General features: G+C 41.2%; 1 protein-coding gene across 1 annotated transcript in view; it reads left to right on the forward strand.

Moving 5' to 3' along the window:
* SMAD1 (SMAD family member 1) overlaps window positions 1–19,542 on the forward strand; it is a 46,710-nt gene extending 27,168 nt beyond the window's left edge. The window contains exons 3-7 of the mRNA XM_086612529.1: window positions 8,251–8,508; window positions 11,157–11,273; window positions 15,154–15,375; window positions 17,372–17,628; window positions 18,696–19,542. Coding sequence (XP_086468655.1) covers window positions 8,251–8,508; window positions 11,157–11,273; window positions 15,154–15,375; window positions 17,372–17,628; window positions 18,696–18,839 — 998 coding nt within the window. The 3' untranslated portion in view covers window positions 18,840–19,542. The remainder of the gene's footprint in view (window positions 1–8,250; window positions 8,509–11,156; window positions 11,274–15,153; window positions 15,376–17,371; window positions 17,629–18,695) is intronic.
* Window positions 19,543–19,743: the final 201 nt, after the last annotated feature.

Below are 19,743 nucleotides of genomic sequence, written 5' to 3' on the forward strand. Positions count from 1 at the left end.
TTATGGTTGCATGGATCAGCCCATTAGCACAGCCACTTGGAGGCAGAAAATAACTACACCGGTTCAGGTTTTTTGCAATTACAAATAAAGCATAGATAAAAAAGGGTGGATGATGTGGATAATTTTCCTCTCTTAAGCTTCTCTTCTTCAGAGAGCTGGCTGCAGGCTGCTCTACATCAAGGGGCTTTATGAAGGTGATGGTGCCCGTGTTCCACCCAAATCGGGGGATGAGCAGTGATTGCTTTTTCGTGACATGGACAAATACATTGTCAGAATGGTTCCGTCTTCAATTCTGCCTAAAGATCATGATGTTCCTTTCCATTATAACCATGAATTTGAAGCGGATGTCTGCTTCAGCAAGCTTGTTTTTGGCAAGAAACATCTTACCTAAATGTACAGCTGCTTTTTGCCGCAAGAACAGGCTGGGTCCCCAGGCTCTGAGGAGAGCAGTAGGTGTGTCGCGCTGCTTTTGCTCCCGGCATGGACTCCTTGCCTATGACTTTAACCTGATTGTTTTCGTATTTGTCTTTGATCTCCTCTGCTGTTTGCTCTAAGTGAGTCTCCATGAAGCTGCAAACCTACTGCAGGCACCAAGGGTGCAGAAAGAAACCTGAAACGGTGGAAATCCTGGGTAAGGCAGGTTTAGACTCAGGCTGTCCTAGAAGTGAATGCTCCTTGGATGCTCCCCTGTGGAGTGCTGTAACTCTGGTCCTCAGTGAAAGAAAAATAAGGCATATTTAAAGGAGCTTTTTGCTGCCATTTGAAATCACAGATGCTTGGTTGTGTATGTTGGTCTGGTCATGCTTGTGAGCTCTTTCTCTTTCTAGGTACTTTACAGAAAAATGAAATGGGTCAGTTAGTCATCCCTGTCTTGTCCCCCAGTACTTGACTGGCCTAGGATCGCTACATATAAAATTAATATTCCCAAACTGTTTCTAGAGACTGTAAGCTGAGAAGAGGATCTTTAAAAACCCGTCACAGCATATACTCCCCCTGCGCCTCAAACCTGACGCAGCCTGTTGCAGCAGGTCACCTGTCGAATTGCAAATGCCGCTTTCGGCAAGCGGCAAGGTTCAAACACAGCTCCTGGGACTGTCAAATTGGCAGGTGCTGCGAGTCTGTCCAGATCAAATTTGGAGCCAGGAGAGAAAAGTTGGGAGTAAGCAGTGAGTCCTGGGGCTTGCTTGGTGGCTTCCTCCCAGCACCTGGGAAAATAAGGGATGGCGTGAGAGCCTCTGTGCTGTTTCCGGCCAGATGGAAGAGCTTTGATGGCCCGGGCTGGAGGGAGCCCAGCGGAGCAGCTGCCGGCACGACTCCCACAGCACCAGGCCTGGCGGAGAATAATGCCGGCAGCACCAGGCATCGGAGGGAGGGGGAGAGGGGCCAGGGCAGCCAAGGCAAAAAGGAAGCTGCTCTGGGGATGTAAGGGAGGGGAAAACTGGTGCATCTTTTCACATTTGATATGTAGAAGTTAGAAAAATCCTTGTCCTTGTGCGATTTCCATAGCAGGATTTCTGCACCTCTGCAGTCGGGGGGTGAGGGAGCAGAGAGTGTCGTCGCTGAGAAGTTTTGCCATATCGCTGTGTAATGCTGCTGTTGGGCGTAACTTTAAAAATAGCATGCTGCAACAGGTGGGCACAATTATAGAAGGGTTCCCCAAAATAGCAAACAACTGTCAGTTTGCTTGGCAAGTAGTATAAAACTTTCTTCGTTTCAGTTTTGCAGAATTCGGTTCTAAAATTCCCCACCAGAACTGGCCTGAGGGAGAGGAATTGAAGTAGGGAGGCAGAAAGGAGGGAATGGTCTAACAGCAGGGTTTTCCTTATCTAACCTCACCGCGTGTCAGACAAACAAGCTGCAATAAAGGGATAAAAGTTGTCAAGAAGGATATGTTGGTGTCTTTTTTTTTTTTTTTTTTCCTTTAAAATAACCAGATTCAGATGCTTCTTCTCACTTAAAAGACTGGACTTCCAAGGTTTAACCTACTCAGTAGGACGGTGACTGTGTCTTTCGTACAGGTAATTTGAACTCTGGTCTGTGTAAATGTCTGATCTAATATACACTATCACACTGTAACTTCCTCCTGTATCAGGACTGTTTCTCCCCCGAAATCCGCTTACAAGAACTCTTTCGCTAATGTGCATACAATTAGTACTAAATTCTGAAATTGGCCTTGGCAAATGTCAGTTTAATCAAAATGTTACCTTATCAGAGCATCCGCAAATAAAATCTAATGTTAGCTGAATATTGTAATGCAGGAAATGTACTAATATTACTTGCCAAATGCATTTAGACCACATGTCTGATGTAAAAGTAAAGCCAGTAAAGCAAGTCTTCAGTCATAACTATGTAAAATGATGAATTAAGCTGTGGGGTCTACTGAAACTGCAAAAGAAAATCAGGAGTTGAGAAAACAAGTCAGCTCTCAGCTTTCTCCTGGAACAGAAAGTCTGGCGTGTTTACCCATCTGTCACCCAAAACAGGCTGCTGAATAGCTGTTATTGAGCCTTTTCACATGTAATTATTAGAACATAAGTTTGGAGCAAAAGTCGAAAAGGCTGGCACTTCTACTTTTGAGAAAACAGTAAAGCAAAGCTGTGCCACCGCAGCCAGTAGCACAGCCTTGCTTGAGCCAGGTGGTATTGGAACAACATAAAGTAGCTGGATCCTCAGAGATTGCTCTTGCCACAACACTATTAATTTTTTTTTTTAACCAAGAGTAAACTCTGCCCTGAGCGTAGACATGTGTCTGTGTCTTTGTATGTGAGAACTTGTCCTCTGGTCAAAGAATATTCAGTGTTGTCAGGTCTTGTTTTAGCCAACATGGGAAAACCTAATGACATTAAAGCTTTTCTTTCTACTTGGCGTTTTGTTGTTTACAAGCAAGATCTTGGCAAGACCTTTCAGCCAGCGTGCTTCAGTGACTCTCTAATGCTACAGGACAGCAAGCAAAACTAAGCACGTTCAGCTGAGTATACACTGGTACCTGCACTTTTCCCACCGTGGGACTGGACTGCTCACCAGGGTGCCACAGTCCACTTCAGCTGCTGTGGCCTCAAAGGCAGGAAGTTAAGCGAGGAGTCTTTAGGAGGGTTGAAATTTTTCTTACAACTTCGTCTTTGCAGGATTTTCTATCCAGAGTGTGGAGTACAAGCTGCAAGTTCTTCCCCCTGCCCCATGTTTTCATACCCATTTCCAGATAGCACGAACTGGTGTGTGAGGATTTCCCTCCTTCCCAACCCGCAGTTCTATTTTTCTAGTAGAACATAAGTGGCTTTGCATAAATTCATATGAAAATGCAGCAGTATTATGCTTGGAAATTAAAATGCCCTGCCTAATGATAGTGCCCTCAGGTCTTCATTAAGACTGAGGGCCCTGTTGTGGTATAAGCCTGTACAAACCCTTCTACAGAATATACATCAACCTAGTTGTCATGATTTTTAAGAGCAGAAAGTGAAGCGGCAATTGCTCTTTTTTTTTTTTTTTAATTTATTTTATAAAACTTCAGAATAAGTAGAATCTACTTTGGCAAGGAAATATGATCAAAGTCTGCCATCTTACCTGTGGCCCCTTGTATTTCATTACTTGTTCTTCCAATTTCCAGACATGGAAAAAGAGATTCCTACCCAAATCTTCATGTAACATGCAAAGGGGAAAAAAAAAATGAGCCCTTGAGGGAAACTAGCTGTCATCTGAGCTTGTGTAGGATAACTGAAACCCATCTGGATAAAAAAATATGCTGCTTTGAAAGTACAGCAGGTCCTTTGGCTTAGATTAGGGTGGGGTTTTTCATAGACTTTAAAAAAAAAGAATTTATATTTATAAATTGGAGACTTTCTATCTTTGCTAAAATCGCTATCTCCGGAATGTGAAAATAGAACAAAAAAGAAAACCAAGAAAATCTTTACTCTAGGACACCACACCTGTTAGTTTTCTGAAGAACAGGATGACACGCTGGAGATACAAAGAGTAGAGATCAGTAGCATTCTTCAAAGGCCACCATTACATTTTCATAAAAGCACTTCTTTCTTGGTGTGGTTAGTTGGAACGTTTATCTGAATAGCCAGGTTGTTTTTGGTCTATTTTCTATATTTTTGGCATTCTTGGCTCTTAGATGAAATAGCCCTGTGGGTGAAATGGCCCCGTAGCTGTAATTTCTTTAATACAGCTCCGCTTGTTTGGTGCGGGCATACTCTGGGTATAATTTGCGTGGTAAAAACAAGCTACCCAACTCCCAGGCTGTCTTGAGAGATACAGGATCTCTTCTTAGCTCCACTTCCACAAACATACTCAGGCTGGCTTCCAGGTGGTTTCTCTTCCTCTTCAACCATTACTAGTAGCGTTACTGCTAGTAGTCATGTATTAACTCTCAACTCCAGGTCCACGTTGACACAAAATCTTGGAGCAAAATTTAGCCACGGTGTAGCCCATAAAACCTTTTAATCTGGTGTTTGAGAAAGTACAGAAATCGAGCTGTCGGGTGGCTTGTGGTTCTACTCCATTAACTGGTTTTAACTATTTTAATGAGGTTGAATTTGCAAATCTGTTGCAGTAGCTTTTTAAGACAACAGTGTATTTAATAGTATGTTTCCTTTAAATATATGCATCCCTACTGAATAGAAGCAATGATAATTTTTTTAAAATCTTATCTTTTTTTTTCTTTTTGTATGTGTTCCTGTCCACTGAAGAAGGTAAAGAGGAAGGGAGAAACTTTGTCTGCAGACTGTTAGAGCAGTGTCCTGCAGAGATCCGCACAGCAAAGATGTGCGCTGCTTCATTATTTTCTAGCAACAGGTGTGCTGGCTTAGCACAGAATAACTCTCTCATGCTTTCTCCCCTTCAATTACACCTCTTCCTGGAGCTGGCAGCTGCAACAGAGATCAGCCTCCTCCCCTGCTGTACTGAGCCTCAGTAATTTGTTATTCCATATGGTCGAGATCTGCAACCTGACCAGAAGCTCAGCGCCTTACACAGGGGTGAGGGGAGCAAGAACGGTATGCATCCCCCTTTGTGTTTTGAACTCCTGGCATCCTTCCATGCTTGCAAAGGGCCCGGTCCCTGCTCATGTCTTCACTCCTGAGTGAACAGCATTCAGATTAACTCCTCTGTGACTCCGGTGAAAGCAGCTAGCCTGCAAAAAAGCCCATGCACTGCAAAGAGATCAGGTTATGGCAGTGAGTGACTATCTTGGAGTTGGACTAATTGGAGCCCTGTAGTCTCTGTCCCACCTGACATGGCCTTTCCTCCTCGTTTAAGGTTGTGTGTGTGCAAGGAGGATGTGAATTAGGGGCAGTGCTCAAAGTAAATCCTGCAATGCTATTTTTGACACTATTTGTGCTGTATCAGTACCAGTTGTATTGTTTTGCCCCTTCCCTCTTTTCTGTGTGTATGTTGAAGAAAATGTCATTTAATCATTTGAGATTGAAGTAGTTGGACAAAAAGTGTAGGTTTACATGAGAGAGAGCTGGGAAGAGGAGACTCGTTCTTGTTTTGAGTCCTTCTAAGCTTCACCAGGCATTGTGCCCAAAAGGAGAAAACATGGGTATATGCCTTGGGAAAATCTGGCTCTGCTTATTTTAATTACAGAAAACATACAGAAAATATCCTGTTCTCCTGCTATTTTAGAATGCTATAAATCGTGTGGCTTCCTCTGATGTCATGTGTGTCATTGTTTAATGTGAGGTAAGGGATGGGAAAGGTAGGTGATGTACTTTCTGCACAAATTAACTTCAGAAAAGTTAATGGTTTGACCTTCATCCTTAGGAAAGGAAGAGATAGGAAAGCTGTGGTTTTAATGCTTGGAAAAGTAAGGAAGAATCATAAAGACAGGAAAGGGAAAATACTTTTTAACACATGATCTCATTGTTACTTTTTTCACTGGTAATTTATTAGCCCAGCAAATGTTGACTATGACAATTAAATGGTGCTTGACCTCACTGCAAAAGGACTGCTGGGTTGGTTTTACAGAACAAGCTTAATTCTGAGCGATCCTAATATTCAGAGAGATTGGATTTGGCATTTGCCATGTTGTGAATGAGGGGATTTGTGATGTCCACCTGAACGTTGAGTAACTTTTTTTTTAATGGCTTTTTCCAGTGACATGTGAGAATTACTGCATTAGAGGCAGGGACAGCCCGCACAGCCGAGGGAGATGCCGCTTCTCCTGGGGTGCTTTGCAATTGAGAACTTCCATGGAATTGCAGATGGATGTGTTTTGTTTCAGAAAATGCCATAATTAGGAACTTTGTATATGTCGCTCACCAGCCTGGGCTGCGGCACCAAGGACGCTGTTGCATCCTCCGCAGCCAGGAGGAAATGGCCTGCCTCTTGTAGGCAGGATAGGTACCTTGAGTTGATTAGAGTAATTAGTTCATTATCTCAACTCAGTCCAGCTGGATAAGAATGATTGGTGCCATATGTATATCCCTTGTAAAGTGGAGTTGATTAAAATTTTCATATCTAGACAAATCTACTTAAGGGTGGCATCTGCCTCAAATATTTGAAATCTGTTGGAATCTCAGTGAAGCTGCTCTAAGAAAGTGAGATATCAGATGGAATATTTAAAACCTGCTTCTGACTCTTAACAGGCAGCCTTAATTTCAGTAGCGAGGGGTTTGTGTTTTTTTCAGTGTATGTTCAAGGAAGGTTTCTGGGATCAAACTTTTCATGCATTAACGCCACTGGCAGGCAAAAATCTGGTGGCTTAATTTCTATTAGGCATATGCAAAAAAAGAGCATGGGAAACATGTTTTTGTTTGTTTGTTTAAAGTTATATTTGTGGCATCTTATTGTATCCATTTTAAACATGGACGTAGACCTCAAGCCTGGTCCATGTGTCCTAGTACTCTTGGACTCCAGGACGCTCACATAAGTATCTGAATGCTTCTGTATAAGCAAAGTCCTGAAAGAGTAAAGATGCCTCAGTGTCTTGAAAGAACCTGTTTGTCTTGGCAAGAAGATGTGTTTTTTTGCAGTTAGTTTGTAATTTAGCCTTTTGGTGAAGCAGCTGTCTCTGAAACACCTTTCTTAATCCGAGTGATAGTTATGTCTGTACTGGCTTGCCGTGTATACATGCTCCTGTTCCTCTTCTGTGTGCCCACCAGATGTTGGAGACAGGGCAGGAGTCTCATGGAGAGGGGATAGTAGCCTGGTTTGCTTTTGCTGCTTTTGCTGTTTTTTCGACACCCTGCCTTGAAGACAGGCTATCCCGAGGGGTTTCTTCCACTCCTGCTCAGCCATGGAGCTGAGAAATGAATGTGCTGAAGGGGAGCAGATGTGGAGAGGAATAACTTTATTTCATTTCCACTTCTCTGTGCACAGATCTCCCTCTCCCTGCACTTTTCTCTCCTTTTCCCCCCGTCACTCAAAAATCTAAATCAGTAACAAGACTAGCTTTTAATCCTTTGAGTGGCTTGGACTTTGCTGTGAGGCATTCAAAGTCAGAAGCTGAGGCACTGGAAAAAGAGTTGATTCTTCTATCTTAGTGTATCTGGTGTCATGTTCATATTCTCAGTCAAAAAGAGACCTTTGTTTCTCACTGGTGAGAAGGCCTTGGGAGTGTGGTGAGACAAGTAGTTTCTAATGTGTGTTTCTCTGATCCAATAGTGGCATATAGTTGGAGCTCAATTGTTGCTCAGTTGGTTTTTTTGAACTACATAATTTTGTTTAAATTGTACATTTTGTAAACTGACTTGAAGAGTTAATAACTGTTTTAATACTAACTTGTAAGAACATAGTCCAGGTTAAAAATAAAATTACAGCTGTTGGGACTAGGCTGAGTTCAAGGCATATTAGTATTAGTGTTGTCTTCAGAAAAAATATCTGTCCTTCTTAGCAAGGTTTTGGGTTACAGGCCATTACGTGATTAGCAGGATCACAAGTGCAGCAAAACGAACTGCATGTCAGCATTGTGACACACCTACTTCCCAGCCTTTCTTTGTGTGAATAAAACTAAAACACAGAATTACAATTTGTTCTTGGCCCTTCTTCCCTGGCCTTCTGTGAAAACAAGCTTCCATCTGGCAAACCAGGTATCTAGCATGATCACTATGAATTCAAGCTATGCAGTAACCAAATATAAGGAGAAGAGCTCTTGCTTAGACATGCACTCCTACATTTGACTACCTTGTTTTTGAGACAGATATGAATTTGCTCTAGGGGGGGAAGAATATGTTTTTTTGCCCTATGTAGCCTAGTCCTTCAGAACTGAATCTCTAACGCTGTGGCTTTTCCCTCTTTTTCCCTTTCCAGTCCTTCCTCCGGTGCTGGTTCCAAGGCACAGCGAGTACAACCCTCAGCACAGCCTCTTGGCCCAATTCCGCAACCTGGGACAAAACGAGCCCCACATGCCGCACAACGCTACTTTCCCGGACTCTTTTCAGCAACCCAATAGTCATCCGTTCCCCCACTCTCCCAACAGCAGCTATCCAAACTCGCCTGGAAGCAGCAGTAGCACCTACCCACATTCTCCAGCCAGCTCAGACCCAGGAAGTCCTTTCCAGATGCCAGGTACTGTCAACTTCTGTTCCTCTTCAGAAGGGAGAAGGTGGTTGGACATCACTGGTGTCACGATTTTTTTGCTTAGTAACACCAAATTCTCAGCCAACACATGTTCAATAGCGAGCTGAGAGATGTAAAGACACTGTAATCGCTTTGTCTCGTAAAGATACTGAGGGTTTTAATATTATGCCTCTTTCAAACACAATTAAAACATTACAGTGAAACTCTTCTGGGGTGAGGGGAGGGATTAAGGATGTTTTGGGAACCAGTTTAACCCACAGTAGTGTTTAATGCACAAGTGCAATGCTACAGATCAGCCTTGCTTAGGAAAGAGATCATCATAAATTCAGCACAAGGCTTTTAGTTCTGCAGAAGAAGGATGTTTCTCAAGGGGATCATGCTACTGCTACTTGATGATAAAATTTCATCACATAATGATGTAATTTCAAGAAACAAATATACTTCAACTGAAAAACAGTTCCTTAAGGCCCTGAAAAGAAATCTTCAGGCTGTTTTACTTCCTAAGTTAAAGAAGTAACAACCTTTCTTTGTTGACTGATGTCTGTAGAAAATTCTGTGAAGCTATCTTTTTTTTTTTGGTCTTTACATGCAAATGGATAAAAATTCTGCAGAATGATCTAAATGCTAGGAGAGGAACTCCATACAAATGCTTACTGATGTTCTGTTTGCATGTTTTCTTCAGGGGCTGAGGGAGAGCATGTGTAAACAAAGCGGCAGACTTGTGAAAATCTGTTTTCTATTACATGAAATTAACATCCATAGATTTCTGCTGCTGATAGTTGTTTCTCTTCAAAATTTTTCTCTTGTGAGTGAAGACTACTGAATTTGCAGAGGCAGGAGGGAAGGAAAAAGAGTTTGTGTTGTTTTTTCTAAAAAATGTGAAAAGTTCCTGCAAAACCAGCTGTCTTTCCTTCCACTTTTTTTTAAAAAATGTGATTGGGGCTCTTCCAGCAGAGATAAAGGCGTCTCTAACAAGGTCTTCCTGAACTCTGGCTTGTGGAAGTTCATTTGATCTTTGAGGGGTCTGTTCTGTCCACATGCCCATAAAGACAAGTCAGCAGCTGCAGTGAAGAAATTGAATTAGAGGAGAGGTCAAGATACTGATGTCCTTGATGCTTAGCTCTGGACAGTTGTGCATCTTGCACTAATGGGGAAAGAGGCTGACTTTTGGAAAATACAAAAAAAAGGAGCAAAGCAGTTATCCAGAGATCTTAAAACTTTCTAGATACTGGTTAATTTTTTTGCCTGTGGCCTTATTTCCCTATCCGTGCATCACTAACATCGTGCTTGCACACATGAACGTTTAAGGCTTAGTAAAACACAAGGCACAAACTCCAGTGCAGACTGCTAAGCTTTTAAATCAGTCCTTTTGTCATCTCTGTCTTTCTCTGCTGCTCCCTCATCCAGTTGAGGGTATCCAAGTAAGGGAATTAGCAATGTACCTGCTAGCATTAGATGTAGAGCTCTCAACAGAATATCTCCTGAACAATAAGCAGTTAGTAGATTTCATTAACTTGTGTTTTCTTTAAAACAAACAATCAAAAAAACCCAAACAAAACAAAACTTACAAAGCAGTGGTATGATTCTCCTCCCTTGTGTTTGATACTAATTTGGTTTTCAGGGTTTTGGAGGCCCCTGTGATTATTTGTGGTGGTAGTTTGCAATCCATGCTCTCAGTAATGGAAGTAAATGCGGGATGAGCAGCAGCCGTGTTCACCAGAGATAGCACAGTGGTAATGTAATCTCAGCTTTTGCAGCAAAAGCTTGCAGAGATCAGGCAAGGGTTTCTCTCTTTGGCATGTATCTCCACGCAATCGATTTGGAAGAGAGTGTCCTCTGGTGTATTGGGAAATGGTGACATTGGCAACTTCCTGCAGCTTCTAAGAAGCCGTTTGGGAAGCTTTCGTAGAAGTGAAATAGGCAGCTGGAGGGCAATGCAAGTACCTGACTGGGACATTTCAGACAGGGCTGGAAGCAGCGTGTTATTGAGTACGGTTGTTGTGCATGGGCTAGTTTTATGCTAGTGGTTCAATCCTGAACAAGGCAGTGCAGCCAGTAAGAGACACTGGCAGATAAATTCCAGACCCAGATGGCTACTTCTATAGAACCTGGGTACCTGAACACTTTCTACTGTTCCCAGTCTAGGGAAGTAGAGCTAATACGTTGCAATGGTGGTAATAAGGTCCTGGATATATCTGGAATGTTTGCGTACTTTGCTGAAATAATCATGTTGGAAATGGAAAAGTTTGAACTCAAAGTTTTCTGCACCAACTTGGGTTCAAGTTTACCATATTCGTTATCTACTTCTGGTCCGGTCCTGAGACCTCTTTATGCCTTAACGTCTATATGGCACTTTCAACCTGCAAAAAACATAGGCTGGAAACATAGCTGAGCTTTCTTTTGTGGCTTGATGGGGTAAAGTGACTTGTTTTTATTGCAGTTGTGCTTAATACGCACAGTAATTCTTTGTTTTCCTGATTCAAGGTCCATGATTGCTTTCTCAGATTTCTGGTGGGTGGAAGTTTATAGCTGAGTCAGGCTGGAAGCATTTCCAGGCTAAAACTGTTTGTGTGGGTATGTATATATACTTTAAAGAGAGGAGAGGACTCGTGTATCTCTGCCTTTTCTATATTTAGCTGATACTCCCCCTCCTGCTTACCTGCCTCCGGAAGATCAGATGACACACGATACCTCCCAGCCAATGGATACCAACATGATGGCACCTGCAATTCCTCCTGACATACACAGAGGAGGTAAAAACACTTCTTTCTCGTCTTCTGCTTCACTTCTTGAGAGTAAAGAACTTTGAGAACTTACATTCAAAATTAAAACTCTATTATTAAAAGTATGTTGTTTATGGAAATTTTTAGGTGTAGAAAAGAAAAAAAAAAAAACCAGCCATGTAATTTTTTTCTTTTGTTCTACGAGGTGAAATAGTAAATACGGAGATAAAAAATTGTAAATGTTTATTTAGAACAAGAAGCTATCACATGACTCTTCAAAAATGTATAATGTATGAGGTTTATTACTTTCTTACTCCCAACCAACTCAGTGACCAAAGTCATTTTGGTTTTTGTATCTGGAACTTCCAGTAATGACCAAACAGAAAGAATTCCTATGATGCTGCACATTTCTGCACGCAATGCTGATATTACGTGTGTGCAAGGAAAGGATTCTCTTTCTCTCTTATGGTTGCTTTGATTTATTGGAACAATGCAGTTAATGCTATATAAAGACTACTGAAGTGTGGATTACAGTAGATATGGTCAAGTAGAGCTCTCCAAGCAAAGATCAGAGGATGGATGCTGATACCATGGGTGATGTAAGCGCCCAGAGACATTTTACATGGGCAGCTGGAATATCTGCGTTTTTCCTCTGACACAGTACATCTCATAAAATTCTGCTTTTTTACTATGTTTTTGACCTGAATTCTAGACTTCAGTCCTTAACGAGTATGCTCTGCTTTTAGTGATTTACCCTTCTTCTGGTCATAAGGGCATTTTTTTGTATTTTGTGTTGTTCCATCTTTGAGTCATGCAGTGATAGCACTCGGTTCAGAATTCAGAGCTGTCTGCCTGAGGTGTGGCATTGATACAGACTTTAAAATCTGCATTAAAAAAAAAACCTATTGCTTTATGTACTATGACACAGACATCTTTTTACACATTGCTTTTTAAAGCTTTTGCAGCCAGCCATGACTGCTGAGTAAAGGATTTAGTGCATTCATCACATTGTGAGAAATAGCCCCTTTAGAGGACACATAAGCTTACACAGTTGCAGCCCATGCCAAGAAAGAGCAGCAAGTTGGATGCTGTGCCAGAATGATTATCAAGATCACAAGCATATGACCAATTTAACTGTTGTACTTGTTTTGTTGCTAAGCTTAATGTCTGGTTTCAGGAAGTATATTTGCCCTCTTAGAACAATTCGGATAGCTTTTGTGCTAACCGAGTTAGTCTCTGCGTGGAATGAGTTTTGTATGTGATAAACCTCGTCTGTAGCATTTCCACTTTTCGCTGGTCCAGAATACTCTATGTACATATAGTCCTTGCTGGCCCAAAGTACATTTATCGATGTTTATGCCTATCTGCAGACTTGTGCATGCTTGTCCCTCTCACAAAATACAGAAGTGCTGTAGAATTCCCCTGTTACATGAGAGCTGATAAAAGAGAAAAGGGTGTATGTTTTTCTTCTTGCTTTTTAACATTCAACTATTTCAGAATAAAAATTATGCCTGTTAGTATTTTCCTCTCATAGTAGTTTAGTACAATAGATTTTCATCTCTGTCCCTTCATTAAAAAAAAAATTCATCTTCTGTGTGCCTTCACGTTTATTATTTGTATATGTATGCTGTAATTGCACTACTTTTACAACCTGCAGATTTTTTTTTTAAAGCACAGTTTTTACTGTGAACTTACTGCAGCATTTTTGTTGGACACTTTTTAGAAGCATGTTCTTCGTGGTGATTTGTTAGTCTTAAGAGATTTGATTTAACAAGCTGCATCCTGTCAATGAAGTTGGGTAATTTCCATTGTTGGCCCATGCTGGGAATAGAGAGACTAAACGCACCTGCTCTGCATGACTTAAAGCAAATGTAAGGAAGTTAGTATGAAATCTGTGTGAGAGAGATATGATTCATTCTGTAAGAATGGCCAGCTGGCAAGATTTCTTCCTGACTTTGAGAACTGGGGCAAAGCTGCAGCTTTGATAATTACTGGCATCTTCATGGGAATTAAGTGTGGTAACCTCTTACTAAAAATTAATGACTGATTTTTGTTATTTTTTATCATTTTTTGTAGTGGCCTGAAAGAATAGGAAATGCTAGAGTATCAGGAAAGATCAGCTCCTTTTTACCAGTGTTTTAAGCAAGTTATTGGTCAGCAGTAGACACTGTGCTCAGAAGTTTTGCACAGTGATGTAGGATGTGTTATCCTGCTTTTGATTGTTTGCCATCTTTTGTATCTGCTATGTACTGCTGGTTTGAGGGGGACTTTTTGTTTTTTGTTTTGCACGTGTTGGAAAACTCATAGTGGTATGATCTGTGAGCAAAGGAAAATATGAACACTGGTCTTAGTTGGCTGATATCAGTAAAGACTTGGGGCTTGAAGAAGGAAACCTCTGGCCAGAGAAACAAGCTTTCCCGTAATATCAGCTTGATTTTCATTTTAGCAATTTGACCTGTAGTTGGAGTTTTAATCTGCAAAGTTGGTATTTTAGCAGCAAGTCAGCTGTGCTAGGCTTAGCAATGAAATAGTCGTCTTCATTTAAAACAAACCACGTCCCTTCACTAGCCTCCTTTTATTTGGAGCCAGTTGCATAATTTGTAGCTGTATTTGGCACTTGAAAGAATGTGTACTGAGTGGAGATATCTGAAGAAGCCTGTGCTGTTGTTGGACACCCGCTGGGAAACTCTTTTTGGTAAAGACTTTCGGTACAATCTGGAGAAATTGTTCTCCATGTACAGTCACAAGTGTTACCTCAAGACTTCCGTGTGTTTCTAGAGCTTGATGGGTAGAAGTTGTGAAGAGGAATTTTCTGTTGGCATTCTGCACAATTCCCAGCTTCAGTTAGGAGCTGCTGAGAAGGAGCATCTTGTTACCAGAGTCTGGACAACCACGTTCTGAGAAATCCTTGCTATTAACTCAACACATAATTCTTTTGGTGGTCTCATTAAATATTATCTTCCTCCATTTCATCTGTTCTTCAGCCCAGCATAGTTGTTAGGATCTTGTGCATTATCACAGAATCACAGAATGTTAGGGATTGGAAAGGACCTCAAAGGATCATCTAGTCCAGTCCCCCTGCCTGAGCAGGACCACCTAGATCAGATCACACAAGAATGCGTCCAGGCGGGTTTTGAACATCTCCAGAGAAGGAGACTCCACAACCTCTCTGGGCAGCCTGTTCTTCAGCCTCCGATCCCAGGCAGTATCTATTTGTATTGAAGATGTACTTTGTGCATGTTCTGTGGACAAATGTCAATCTCTCTTAGTTTTTGAAGTCTCTTACGCTTACCCCAAGAAGCCCAGGAGAGAGGTTTGTGCACACCCTGAATGCTGAAAGATTGATTTGCTGGCTGTATATTTAAGCTACCTTGCCATACTTCTTGGTACTGGAAGTTACAAATGGTCTCTTGTGCAATTGTGTGATGCTGTTTCTCCCTGTCACTGTACAACTTTGCAGTAAGCGCAAAGGTAACTCATAATTTGGTAGCTGAGTAAAATGAACTGAAGTAGAATTTAGTAAATTTGTGAGAAAGCTGAGCTGTATCATTGCAGTGTTTCTCTGCTGTCAGGGCCCACACCATAGCATGTTGTAGAAAACGTGGTCGAGATATTGAGGCACTGCTTAGTATGTGCCCAGGAGCTCCCTGCACTTTTCTGTGGATATCTCATGCCAACCTTTGTGTCTTTTGAGTCTTGTGCAAGTAAAGTGGAGGTGAAATTATTCTATTGTGTGTCTGTGGCTATTAAAAGTTACAAAAAGATAGAAGAGCCTTCATTTAGCTGCAGTTGCCTATCCAGCTCATCATTCAATGATCTTCAGCCAAAATCTGCTGGTTTATGAATCTTTAAATCTCAAGCCTGTATTCCAGCACCATTAGATTGTAACGTTGCCATTGTTGCTTTACAGATGTTCAGGCCGTTGCTTACGAAGAGCCGAAGCACTGGTGCTCCATTGTCTACTACGAGCTGAATAATCGCGTCGGGGAGGCATTCCATGCTTCTTCCACCAGCATCCTGGTGGATGGCTTTACCGATCCGTCAAACAACAAGAACAGATTTTGCCTGGGGCTGCTCTCGAACGTAAACCGCAACTCTACCATTGAGAACACTAGGCGGCATATTGGCAAAGGTGAGTTTTGGATCTTTGCATCCATGTTTTGAGGTTGGGGGAGGCGTTTCCTCTAAACATGACAACCTGGGCCGCTTGCCTCAAGAGCAGGCTGGTCTTCCCAAGTACATGGGATAAGTGCTTGTGTTGGTAAATATGTAATTTTCTGGCCAGATCTTATAAGCAAAGTATTGTTCTTACCTGGTGTGTTAAGTACAGGAAGCTTTTACCCTTAATCAATTTTTAATTGACCAAAGGCTATCATAATCTTAATTAGAGAGCTTAAGGCAGTTTGTCTAATGAAATGTCTTGATTTATCTTGATTATTGGTCTATGTGGAAATCCTAATCGTAGTTCTTGGCACCACATTTTTAGCTAGCCTTAGTTGCAACATAAATTAGTTATCCTAACATGTATTTAGAGAGACAGCCTACTAAAACAGTTTTTCCAAATTCATTTTTGTAGGCTGATGATTCTTTCAGTGGGAATTTTGTGCTTCTCTTCTGTGACTGTGACAGTGTCCTGCGAAAGAGAAAAGCTTCTGTTTTTTGTCTGAACTTAATACAGTCCTCTTTTCTGAAGACTTGCCTATACTGCAAACGACAGGCAAAACTGACATTGCCCCTTGCAATGGGGCACTCCTGCTGGACAAATTTTTTAGATGTTTATATTATTAGTAAACTCTAAATTTTCTGAGACAGTTGAGAGTTCAGTATGCCCAAGCAGCAGGGTGTATGTCTTAAGCGCCAATTAATGAAGTATCTTGCTCTTCCTTAGAGGAGGAAAGAATTGAAACTGAAGAGAACTATCAGGTCTTCCAAGCTTTAGCCCTCAGTCTGGAGAGCTTTTCTCTACATGAGGACTTGTGCAGCTCTCAGCAGTACACCACACCTGTGCTGTGCCACTCAAGTCCTAATACTTCTTCCTTCTTTTTCTCCCCATCCATCTTACCAAGTATCAGGATATTTATTTAACACCTCATTCATTTTCCTGTTAAAAGTAACCCAGCTGCAAGCAGAGTTCTGCTGAAGCACTTAACTGCATATGTACCATAGCAGAGTGTGGAAGAGACAAGGATGCTGTTGAACAAGTAAATGTGTACAACTAAGGATGATGTAGAAATGTTAGTCTTTGAGGAAGGAGGAATAAATCCCAAACTTGAAGACATAGCCGTAAATGTTTTAGCAGATCAGGTGAGAGTATGTGTGTACCCACACAGGTACGCGCATAGTCAGCAGCAAAATCTTACGTGACAAAGCACAGTCAAGGCTTTCTGACTGGACTTCAGTTTAGTTTTTAAATTCTGTGTCTTCGCTTCTCCGACTCGTGACATTGTGGGAGATAAAACGTTTAAACAGCAAATAACCAATTTTTATCCACAAAGACTCCCTGTATGTCACTCTTCCGGGGCTTGCTGCCATCAGTTGCAGGTGAGGGAGCTGGCAGTAGAAGGGGGAAGGACTGTAAAATTGGTGTGTACCCTCATTTGACAGATACATTTGAGGAACGTAAGGACTGTTTTCTTTTTCCAGCTTTCTGGAATTAAAGTGAGCTGAAAAAACTCATGCTACCCAAAGTAGCATTTAAGACTTTTCCAGAGAATCCAGCTTGAGGCAGCTTTAGTATCTACAAATTATGCAGTAGATTTCTGCTCTCTCCTCTTACATTCTCAATTATTGTTTTACATAAATATAATGAGAAAAAGTTCAAGTAGTCAAGCCATCCGAGGTACTGCATCAAAACGACTGCAGTGCTCACTCATTTTTTGTTGTTGAATGTATAGCATGTTAAAATGCAAGAATTACTGATTTCCCTTGAATACATACACAGCCTCCTTTCAAATAGCCAACTGATGAAACAGAACAGTAAAAATCAAGTTTGAAGACAGGTGATAGTCTGATATGCAATTAATGTCTCTCTCTTTAAGCAGAAACGTATCTCTGTGGAGGCAAAGCGTCAAAAATAGATACATGGTGTGAATTTGTCTAACCTCCTTATGACAACCTTCTCCTCCCAGGTGTTCATCTCTACTATGTTGGTGGGGAAGTGTACGCTGAATGTCTTAGCGACAGCAGTATTTTTGTGCAAAGTCGGAACTGCAACTACCATCATGGGTTCCATCCCACCACGGTCTGCAAAATCCCCAGTGGCTGCAGTTTGAAGATCTTCAATAATCAAGAGTTTGCTCAGCTTTTGGCTCAGTCAGTGAACCATGGCTTTGAGACAGTGTATGAGCTCACTAAGATGTGCACTCTTCGTATGAGTTTTGTAAAGGTATGTGCAAATTTGCTTGAGATTATTTTGTAAGCAAAATAAATTATTTTTTTGTAATGTGGTCATTCTGAATGGTCCTGTGCCTCCTTCCATCAGCCTGTAAATAGCTATTGAATTTTAAGTATAGAGTAATGTTTGTTAAGACAGATCTTAATGAAACAAAGTTGTCTTTGTGGACAAAAATCCATCTGACACGCAGGACCTCCTGCATATTGCTTGTTGCACTGCACAGTGCTTAGAGCTGCTGCCACCTGCCTTGGAGCTGGGTAATCCCTTCATTAAGGGGTTCATACAGAGTAGAGCAAACTGTACCTGCAGCTATCTTTGTCCTTGTCTCCAGACCTGCCCCAGAAACGGTTCACTTACAAAATATTTTGAATGCTGTTTAAATATCTGCTTGTATCTTTGGTAATTGCTGTAACAGAATCAGGTATGAGCTGAAACAAAACCTATCTTGTCTTAACTTGAGAAATAGCCTGCTGGGAATGACCATGCCCTCCTTCTCTGAAGAGGAGTGTTTCTGACTTATTCCTTGGTTTATCATGTCCATGCTGCGAATGATGCTTTGGTTCTGGTCAGATGGGTGCCTCACCCTGCTTGCATAGTGTCAGTCTATGACCTCATTTTTTAATTGGCTGATCTGTTTGGCAGCATTTCCCCCCAGTTTGTTCTGGTTTTGGTCTTGGCAAAGACAACTTGATTATCCCCCTCTTCAGAGGCTTTATTGGGACATCATGCAGCTGGCAGTGAGGAATGGGGAAATTTTGCACTGCCATGGGTTATGTCTTTTAAGAATTTAAAGACTTCCATTCCAAGAGATCAAGACATCTCAAAATGGCACCTTCAAATTTAATTCTTTTTTTTTTTTAACTTAAGATTTGTTTGTTGACATGTGATAATAATTGGTGCATCAAGGGTATTATGCCACCCTGCGGATGATGACTGTTGAAATCTTACCACTAATTTTGGTAAGAAAGAAGATGATTGAATTATGCTTCTCATGTATTTGATATTATAAAATAAGGTGATTTTTTTTTTTCTTTCCCCACTTACGATTCTGTTTCTAGGGTTGGGGAGCTGAATATCATCGCCAAGATGTAACGAGCACTCCATGCTGGATAGAGATACATCTTCATGGCCCCCTTCAGTGGCTGGATAAAGTACTTACTCAGATGGGCTCTCCTCATAATCCTATTTCTTCAGTGTCTTAAAAGGTCCCAAGCTCCTGCATTTTGAAAACGATTGAGCCTTGCATGTACTTGAAGGACGTATGAGTCAGACACACACATTTTTATTTTATTTTTTTTTCCCCTGAACTGGCAACAGCTGAAATAAGAGCCATGAAAATACTTGACTCCTGTGACCAACTGTTGGATGCAGGAAAAAAAAAAAACAAAAACAAAACACACAACAACAAAAACCCCTTTGACATACTGTTGGTATCAAGAATTTTGGTTTACATTGTAATGTACTATTGCAAAGTTGATTTGCAGGGCTTAGTGCAACGGGGACAACCAAGCCAAAGACACAATCTGTCGGACTGAGTTCCTGAAGGATCTTCCTGTAGCTGACACTCTGAGATTCTTTCTTCCTTACGTTCAGCGCTTGCTGTTTTCCCCTGTGTCCTCTGGGGCTAAAGAGGCGATGTTGGTGAAGTCTGCTTTTTTGCAGGCTCTCTGCAGTACATTTTAAAACCATTTGTCTAAGTTGATGGTTGCTCTTCTCTTCAGAAGAAAAAAAAAAGTGTCATAAGGTTTAATCTCAATAACTGTGTAATAGTCTTTGAAATTGTGTCCTGACCATACTGCTGTAAGGATGTTAGGTATGTTTTTTGTTACATGTATGTACGGTGTATTTGAAAGATTAGAAATTAATTAGATTTAGACCATAAAGGAATTAGGAATATTTGAATGGGGGGAGGTGGGAGTGGGAAGGGAAAATGACAACTGAAATGTAGAATATATTGTAAACATAGCTTGTTAGTTTAAGCTGAAGTCTGAGTTTTGCTGTGCATTTCATTTTTATAGTGGCTTCATCTTGCTAATTCTGACTATTTTTGCCTCTTCGTTTTCCCCCAAAACAATCGCTCAGCTGTTAATTCTTTTACCTGTGAAG

Source organism: Tauraco erythrolophus, chromosome 5 (assembly GCF_009769465.1).
Source record: "Tauraco erythrolophus isolate bTauEry1 chromosome 5, bTauEry1.pri, whole genome shotgun sequence".
In the NCBI taxonomy this organism is placed as follows: domain Eukaryota; kingdom Metazoa; phylum Chordata; class Aves; order Musophagiformes; family Musophagidae; genus Tauraco; species Tauraco erythrolophus.